General features: G+C 40.6%; 1 protein-coding gene across 1 annotated transcript; it reads right to left on the bottom strand.

Moving 5' to 3' along the window:
* Positions 1-4,857: 4,857 nt before the first annotated feature.
* Positions 4,858-9,641, bottom strand: FUT11 (fucosyltransferase 11 (alpha (1,3) fucosyltransferase)). The gene is made up of 3 exons (XM_009872737.1): positions 9,559-9,641; positions 7,701-8,326; positions 4,858-5,372 (listed from the first exon to the last, which is right to left on the bottom strand). The coding sequence occupies exons 1-3, from the start codon at positions 9,625-9,627 to the stop codon at positions 5,225-5,227; spliced, it is 843 nt and encodes a 280-aa protein (XP_009871039.1). The 5' UTR covers positions 9,628-9,641; the 3' UTR covers positions 4,858-5,224.
* Positions 9,642-9,647: the final 6 nt, after the last annotated feature.

Here is a 9,647-nt window from a genome sequence, read left to right as displayed (position 1 = left end):
CCAATGCACCCTTATCTGCTCAGAGATCACAGAATCATAGAATGGCCTAGGCTGGAAGGGACCTTAGAGATCATCTAGTCCAACCTCCCTGTCGTGGGCAGGGACACCACCTCTCGACTAGACCAGGCAACACATGGGGACCGAGCGGGAAGCCACAAAGTATGATCTGCTCTGATCCATTCCAAGATCCCCAGAACTCTCTCTAGCCAAGACACTTCAGCATTAGATGGGTCTTTTCCGCAGGAACGAACGTAGGTAACAGCACAGCAATTAAGATGCCAGTTGTGTCAGAGCTCTGGAACAAATCCTGCAGCTTCATTCTTCTCCAGCCTTCCTAATTCCTCCGCAGAGCCATGTATCTCTCACTGCCAGCTCTGAGACACTGAATCATAAGAGAAGTGCAGTTCGTTAAAGCCTGACACAGGCTTTGGCTCAGCTGGTGATATCACTAAAAGGATTTTGTCTCTGATTAATTTCAGCCTGTCAGTAGATGTCTCTGGGCAGAATGAAGAAACCTGCCACTCTGTATGTTTCTGATTAATACCAACTTCTCAGAAGGTGCCTGGAGATCCATCAACAATCTTAATTAAATTCAACTGAATGGATGACGACTAATCATTAGGGGAGTGGCTCTCTTGGGACCATGGCTGAAGAGTGTGGATGGAAGGACAGCAAGGGAGGCAGATGGTTGCTTGTCTAACATAGCAAAGCCTGCTTAAACAGTCATGTCCCTGATGGCTGGGTTTCAATCAATTTATCCAGTTACCAGCACTTTAGGGGTTACTTGTTCTTCCACGCCAGTTAAAACTACCCTCTGCCAAGGTGCAAGAGTGGCTTTCTGCTGTGATTCTCCAGGACACCATTTCCAGTGAAAGGATCTCACTTTCCTTTCCCTCTAAACATAAACATCCACTGTTTCTTGCCTCTCATTCTACTTACCATTACAGAGGACCCAGAAATCTTTCAGTCTGAAAATTACCATAGTGACAGAAATAACAAACGATAATTATTTTTCAATTCTAGACATTATCAATGATAGGTATCAAATCAATACTCTTCAGTGAGGTTATATGCTTCCTAGAAATTGCAGTCCTTGTTTCTCCTCTGTCACCTCACAGAGGGCACAAACTTATCCCAGTCAAGTCAATTCTGAGACACAGTACTAATAGAATCTACCCATGTTTCTTATGAACAACAATGAGGAGATATCTATTTTTAGACCATTAATGCTAGTGAATAAAGCTATCCTGACGGCTTCAAAATCCTCCCTCTAGTCACACATGAAACAAGCAAAAAGCATGACAAGTAGTGAAATGACTCACCCTAGTTAGTAGAAACCTACCAAAGGGTTTACAGAGGTAATCTCTTTATCATCCTCAATATTTGATATCTTTGCTAAAATTCCTCATTAGTCTCAGTTGTGTGTTTTTAAGAGTACGGCACCTGCACTGTAAGAATTTGATTAAGAAGGATGTTCAGTCTGAGTATCATAAAAGCTTTCCAGCAGTCACAACACAAGTGATGACATTTGGCCACTACTTAGCTGGGCTGGTTTTAAAGCAGTGAAGTGAGAAATCCAAGAACAGAAATCAAGAACAAAAATCAGAAACTTTTCTCCAAAACATTAATAGTTGCTGCAGTGACCTTTCTCCTGCACTCATGTCCTTGCATTAGTAGAAACGCAACTAGGGTTGAAAATTGAATTCACTTTGGCTGAGACTGGCAGTAGTCTTTGGCCACTGTATAGCAATCCATTTAAATGCATTATTATGTAAATTAATGGCAAACTTTTCAAGGGTATGAGACCTGGTTTCTCCTCCTGCCTCCTCCAAATAACCGGAGAGAGGTGAAAACAAAGCCATGGTGGCAGAACCATCTTTATTCAACACTTTGCAGCCCTTGCTGTGCAGAGAAGTGGATGTTGTGAAGGTCGGTCAGCAGCCTGGAACAAAACTGCAGTCACAACTCTTTAGCCAACTGAGAAGGATCCCCACCTGTCCTACCACTCAGGAGTTTACCTGACAGCTATACAAATTATTCATACTATGCAATGAAAGAAATAATTCAGCCTTAATCCTTGTGCACCATGTACAGTAAGTTAAATACATTTAGGATATTAATATAGGCAACAGGCACACTTTATAATCATGGACATATTGTGACAGAGGACATGATAAAGCTAGCATGATCTATCACTGCAGAAAAAACTGCAGACAGAAGAGAAACACAAGGCTCAAGTGAGCATCACGGCTGGGAAAAATGGCAGCTGGTATTCATTACCTTTTGAGAAGTTCACCACCTGTAAGACTCTAAAAAATAGTTAAGCCTAGGAAGACACCAAGAACTCAGAAGAGAAAGCTAGTGAAACTGTCCTGAGACTCTTAACTACAAACTAGAAGGTGTATTTTGAAAAGCTCAGACAAAACACACACCATATCTGTAATAAAATTACCTTCATACCTGTGCTACTTTCATACTCAGGTTAAGAAGGGGTATGGCAATCCGAAATACTCACGCTCGGCAACTGTCATGAAAGCTCAAAGCTTTCTGTAGTAAATATATATAGCAAAAAAACCAACAAACAAAAGCCCCTGTATGGCTAACAAAAAAAACCTTATTGACTGGTGACTGTAATATACTGAGTAAGGATAATAAATGGTAGCGAAGGAGTGCTTTGCTGTAAAATAGCAAATTAATGAGGTAGGGTCCCAAGGAGTAAGTTTTTACCTGGTTTGCTAGGTGCTTTGAAGTTTGTACCACTGTATCTTCGATGCTATTGTTGGTTGACAAACACATTCATTTTGCTGAGAGGGAAGGCAAAGTGAGGCTTTAGGACATCACTAATCAAGAAGTACGTAGGTGCTACGATACACATACTTATACTGGTGCCCCCTTCTGTTATTCCTGCAATGACAGTACATTAAATGTAGCATGTCTAATATTTGGCAATGGCAGATATATTATAACAAATATGTGGACTTGGTTATGAATGCCATACTTCTAGAAAATCTACTTAAATTACAGGGTAAAATATCAAAAGCACAATGTGCTAATACTTGCTTGTTATTTTTTATATTTAGTACAAAAAGCAAGATCAGAATTTCTCCCCCTGACACAAACACTTGAATAAGAAAGGGTTTTGCAATATAGCTATGAAGAGAACTACGCAGTCAAAGACAACGAAATTATTTTCTTTACAGAAACATGAAATGAAGAGAATCTTAAGCAACTGAAAGCATTAATTTAAATAAGTTATCTAAATATCATTAAAACATTCAATAGAAGTCGATATACAGAACTAAAGCAGCCTTAATTTGTTTTATCTTAATTTACTTCTCAAGGACATTGTAGCCACTTCAATTCTAAACACATACATCTGTCATGTTAATCTGAGTAATCCAGTTTAACAATTAATTCAGATATATTCACTTGGGTAGTCATGTCTTCTTAGTAACTGAAAAATGCATTTTAGCTAAAGAACCACTTATTATTATTACAGAAGAGATATAAAAAAGCAGTGTTTTCCTTAAAAAAATATCAGGTGACATTAGCGTATGCATTTTCTACATTTAGAAGAATCCAGTCATAGTTATGTGTCTGAAGTCTCCTCTTTCAAGATGCTCTGATTTTAGCACTGCAATGTTGTTCTGTTATCTGAAAGTCAAACATTGAGATGCATATCGTCACCTATACTGGTATTATGGGGATTTGAGAAAAAAAAAAGAAAAGAAACTAAGTGATTCAGGAACAGCTAAGCAATAGGTAAGTGACTTAATTAGGGACAGTATGCAGATTCACTCCTGTTTCTAATTTCTACTGTCAGGCTTCAGACTTTCCACAGCAAGGCACAAACTACCTTACAAAACAAAATTATCCCACAGACTCTAGATTTCCTTTACCAACATTCTGTTTTAGGCATGGGTAACCTCTGTCTATTTACAGTCAGTAGTTACTTCCGAAAAGGGAGGAGAAATGGAGAAATAAAATATCATTAGAGACATCGCTGCATTGCAGCCATATGTACCTGTGCTTTTAAACTCGTGACACTAAGTGAATTCGTCTCCCTCCAATGCAAGGTCAATTATTTCAGCAGGGCATCCCACATGGCAGGGAACGGTGAACTTTATTTTTACCTGTAAGAGATATGGGCTACGAAACAAGGACTATCTATCCACATGTCATCACTTACTTTTAGGAACTCCAGTCACAGACCAGGCTCGTACCATGTTAAGATTTTGGTGCACCTGATTCTGATCAACCACCTCAGCACAGAAAGGTTGCAAAGTCTGTATCCAAACTGCAGAAACTACTGGAAAGGCACTATTGTTAAAATGTATTTTGTCTTTGAAGAAAGCTGCAGATACTCGAACAAATCAAAAGCCCCTGAATTGCGAGCATTAAGGAGACAACAAGAAGTCAAGAATATAGCTGGGATTTCAGACTTGATGGAAACTTAAAAGAACCAAAGCACACTAATTTTACTCTAGTTCTGCATAATACCAGGTAATACACTTTCTGGCATGAAACACTTTATTGAAAGTTGTGAATTAAATAATTATGTCTCTCATCCCATTGTAGATTATCACCTGGTAAGTTAGCAAAAGAGGAAAATTAGGCAGATAGCGACCTGCCCATAACTATCCAGTTACCCTGAAAAGTAGGAGTATTTGAGGCACGCTTGCTTGAGGAGACTTTATTGCTGTAATTTCATAAGGCACGATTGCTCTCCACAGACATTTGTCTCTTACAATTCCTTCACCGGAAAAGCTACTTGTTAATAGCAGATAAAAGTAGACCTTAATGAAGATAATACATGACTGATAAAATACTTATAAAAATGATTAACATTTTTGAGATTAAAAAAAAATCCCTGAAATAACTTAGGGCATTTGAGCAAGAGTCTGAAGAGATGTTCCTCTGAAGTCATATAGGCCACAAGGAAACTATACCAAATGCATAAGGAGAGGAAATTCCTCTTTTGTCCCACATGTTGATACCTCCGAGTCAGGAGTGGTTTCACACTACAGACCTGAAATACAGATTGAAGTAGTTGCTAAGATCTCCACTGCTGAAATCCAACCATAACAGAAACTTACTTCATGCATCATAAAAAGTCTCTGTGAGGGTTTTTCTTCTATTTCAAGGCAAACATTTGGAGCGAGGTTAAGAACTTGCAGTCTCAACTTTCAAAGCAATTTTTAAATCAAGCTCTTACAAAGATGGGTCAGTGCTGCCTTGTCCTCTTGAGAAAAATCTCATGCATGTAGTCCCAAAATCTTCCCTGATGTGACTCATTGCGATGAATCATAGCAGTGAGGGCCTCACCCTGATCAAGGCTTTGCCAATAATCCTGCAGCCACATCTCTTTCCAACTGAAACAGAAAAAGAGACATCACCACAAACCATTAAAAAACCACAAATGAGTGTGCAGCTGAAATAGCACTGACAAATTTTTTTTCTTTCATCTTAGAGAAAACAGACGCAGAGATGATCATAAAGTATGTTGTTACCATGCCACTGCACTCCAAGTCATACGAAAATTCTCTACAGAAAATATAAGCTCTCTATTAGCTTTACAACGTTCTAGAAATATTAGCATGCGACGACAGTGTTAACCAAAGACACTATGTTATTAATTGCAGAGATTAAAAACTTTTGTTAAAATAAAATCTAGTCCTTACATGATTTTGAGAGTAGCCTTCCGTGGCCAGTACGCATATAACAGCCTAAGAATAATCCTTCTTTTTTTTTTTTCCAGATAAACCATTTAACAATTAGAGAATGCCAGGTACTCATTATAAACTCAGGTTATACACAGCAGGGACAAAAAATCATTAGATCCCTCAGCCATGACTCTATTCTTTATCTCCACACTAGACACGTGAGTTCAGGCTTTCTCTCTCTCTGCTCTGGTACAATTTTTCCAGGCATATCTCATATTTACAAACAGGGCAAACAACATATTATGGTCCAATGAGACAGAGAAACTTCTGCGGGTTACAACCGTAGCTTGGATCATGGACCAACTGTTCAAACCTCCCTGCTGGTGACCACGGCACAGCGTTTGACCAGGAAGTGGCAGAGGCACCTGTGCTGTGCTCTCAGAGGTTTTCCTGTACTGCCATCTGCTGCTCAAGCAAAAGAAAATGTGAAAAAGCAGAGAATACTCTTGCAGAGGATGCCGCATAGCATACAAGGAAAAAAATCTCATTTTACTACCAAGACTGAAAAAAGGCATTAATATTACAAAGCTCCAATATATCAATCAACCAACAGAGAACAAAGGCTTATGGACCCCTTTTACTTATAAGCATACATTTTCAATTAGTCAATACCAAGATTAATTGTACTGTGAAAAATGCTTTTTAATGACATACATCGTAAGTTTTGTGAAATAGGCATTTCCTACACATGAGTGATCTCAGGCTTATTTTCCTTTTTAATTTCAGTTGGCCAATTCTGAAAGCATCCAAACATAGGAAAAAGTCGCTCCCCACACTTACAGAATTCTTCATGCCTTTTTGTGGATGAATAAAGTAATAAAAACTTTTTTAAAGCTTCGCATCAACGTAGAACTTAAATCTGAGTTAACGTACTTGGAATGATGGAGTCTACATTTTCAACACGCTCTTTCTTCCAACATTGTGACACTCCAAAGCATTAAGTTCCTTAGTATAGAAAAGTACTAACCAAGTTGTAAACTGATATAAACTGCAGTAGAGTATACTGACAACTTCCTTCTGGTCAGTGCATGAGTTCTTACCAGTATTTTCAAAATGTCATTAATTTAACACTGCAGCAGGACTGACATAAGAATATTGAAATCTTTAGTGACAGCTATGAACATAGGCAAAATCTGCCGTGGCTGAGGGTCTATCGTTACGACGGCTGTCTGATGGCTTACAGAAAGGTGAACAGCATGCACTTAAGTAATTACCTACCAAGAGAGAAAATGTTGCATGTAATGCAAAGAGAAATGATACACCTGGAGAACCCAAACATGTCACATGAGTAATACACGCTACAGAAAGTGCACACGCTGTTTATGAATTACAAGAACCCTTCCTTCTAGCAAGTGCAACTTTAAACACTGTCAACAGAAAAACTCAAGCTTCAGGAACCCGAGCGCTGACTTGTTTTGTACGAACGCGCATATAAATACTAAGTAAAGCGTGCAAATGAAAGTCTATTCCACTCTCAAAAGTGGTTGCTTGAGGGTTGGTGTGGTTAGTTCCCTGCTGACAGACTTCACAGAGCAGCTCGCACTAGAGGTGGCCAACATTCGGCTACAGGCCTGGGAACTGCAGCAACACCAGCAATCCCTGTGCACAAAGGGGATAAGCAGCTGCTCCACCTACTCTCTGTCCTGTGTGGTCCCTCTCTAAATAAACGTGATGGCGTCACTGTGCGGACAATCACCCCTCCCTCAAACAAAGTGGCTGAGACAGACAAAGGAGAACCACATCGCTAGAGGTCACAGAGCATTTTAACAGAATGTTTCAGGTGTTTCACGCTCCTCATTCTACTGCTTTTTCAGCCTGTGTTACACAATATTGGCAGAACTAATACCCCACTCACAAGACATAATATAAAGTGTAACTGGAGATGTATTAAGTGACCCTTTAAGCACAAAGCATTATTAAAAGTTACAGCTACTAGAAGCTTTTTTCCCTTCAAAAAGCACAGCACTGGTACATTACCTGTCTCCTCCAGAGACGTCATCAACACTTCCAAACCCAGGAGTGGGCATAGGACATCCCATGTGCTTGAACTGAGCTATGCGAGGTCTGGGGGCTGGAATTTTCCCACGAGACTTTTTGTGTTCCTGCTCCTCTTTGACCCGAGTGTTCTCCCTGTCACAGATGAAACACTCGAAGCCATTCAGATAATTGGGCAGCGTCATGTCATTCACACCCCACTCCCGCCTCTCCAGGCTCTCTAACAAGAACTGATTTTTGATTCCACCAACGTTTTTATACTCCAGATACTTCATATATTCTTCTCCATTCTTGTCCAGGAAATCAAGGTACTTTGCCAGCTCTTGGGGGCTGGCAAAGTCATCTATAAGAATGATGGAGTGGTTGTTCGGCATCCAGTCCCGCACAGCTGGGGATCCTCGGTATACTGGGACAGCACCCAAGTGCATCGGACGCCACAGCTTCTCCGTCATGTAGTCGTCACATATGGCATTCTCCAAGGCCAGATGAAACTTGTACCTGGCGATAAAAGTCATAAATTCAGAATCTTCTGTAGTGGCTGTAGAAGTGTCTCTCAGTCGCTCACTGGGAAGCTCACGGTTATGCAGGCACTTCCCATAGGAGTCAACCTAAAATAACAACCGTCATCTTTACAAAGGGATTTGTTTGCATGGAGCTTCTTTTCAGAGATTATAGTTCCCCTAAAATTCCTAACTTTGATCAGTTCCTAGTTACCTTAGTTTAGAGCTTCACCTTCACTCCAACTCCCAGTTCTAACAGCATTAGAGGAAACAAAGAGTGCTCAGTTTCAAAACCAGCATAAGCTATAATACAGATTGAGGGCTGGGAGGCTGCACGGACAGGAAGGTGTCACTCAAAACTGTATTTATTATTAGGCAATTCAGAAACTGAGAGGTAGGGAAGGGCATATCAACTCACTCTCTGTTAATCTATAAGTCATCTTTCAACAGAGAGACATTACTTTTCCAAACACAGTTCCTGCCAGTCTCAGCAGGCTGGCAAAAAATTTCCAGTTGTTAGACTGAGAAAAATTGATGCAGGGACGTAAAAGAATACTGTCTAAAAATGAAAGATAATACACTTGATCAGGAACCTACTTCATTGTTTCACAATATACAGTCATATCATAAAAATTCTGTTGTCTTTGCTTCACTACTGAGTACATCATGAACTTGCACAATAAATGAAACACGACCCATAGAAACAGCTGAAACTACTTAGGAAAAGAATGTTTCTGATAAAAACTAAAACCAGATGCTTTTCGTCTCCCCTCTAATCTACTGCACTTCAGAATTTTTATGAAAAAAAACCCCACTAAACTTTTTTCTTCTTGAAAGAAACTACATCATCTCACTTTACGAAGCTACTCTCCATCAGCTGTGCCACAGCAGTACAAAGCACCACAGAAATCAACACGGTCCTACCACAAGGCAGCTAGGGCACAGATTCTCAAGACACAGCAACCTGTGTTTTTACTGCCTGCCCATACTTTCAGATGGGCGTAGGGCTTGTACACAGACAAGTATATGTACTCTAACTTAAAGATCCAGAGACCAGCAACTTCCAGCACTTGGTCCACATGACCATGCTTATTCACGCTTAACCCGACTTGTGACTGATCCCCAGTCTGGCCAACTCCAGGCCTACCTACAGGCAAGCAGTGCAGTCTAGACCACGATTCAGGAAGGAAAACCACTAGTTTTTCTGTCCAGCTCGTAGTCGGCATGCATCCCGTTAGGACTCGTGTCTCGGCTACAAACAAGGACAGGCAGACACCATTAAAAAGGGCAGGCGGGGGCAGCGGCCGGGCGGACCCAGCTCCTAGAGCACCGCCACGCACCTGGATGTACTTCATGAGCTCCCGCACGTAGCGGTCCCGGTCGGAGGGGACGTCGCAGTGGGACTGCATGTAGAGCACCGGCCCGTAGC

The sequence above is a fragment of the Apaloderma vittatum genome, unplaced genomic scaffold (genome assembly GCF_000703405.1).
Source record: "Apaloderma vittatum isolate BGI_N311 unplaced genomic scaffold, ASM70340v1 scaffold44090, whole genome shotgun sequence".
Taxonomy (NCBI): domain Eukaryota; kingdom Metazoa; phylum Chordata; class Aves; order Trogoniformes; family Trogonidae; genus Apaloderma; species Apaloderma vittatum.
The sequence above is the reverse complement of the archived record's forward strand: the minus strand, read 5'-3'. Positions and strand labels throughout refer to the sequence as shown.

What these genes read in the sequence shown, in the direction of transcription:
- FUT11 (XM_009872737.1), bottom strand. Translation starts at nt 9,627, where the DNA reads ATGCAGTCCCACTGCGACGTCCCCTCCGACCGGGACCGCTACGTGCGG. An exon ending in AGCTCATGAAGTACATCCAG is followed by an intron (nt 8,327 to 9,558) that starts GTGCGTGGCGGT and finishes TTGTTATTTTAG; the next exon opens with GTTGACTCCTATGGGAAGTG. An exon ending in GACGTCTCTGGAGGAGACAG is followed by an intron (nt 5,373 to 7,700) that starts GTAATGTACCAG and finishes TTTCTGTTTCAG; the next exon opens with TTGGAAAGAGATGTGGCTGC.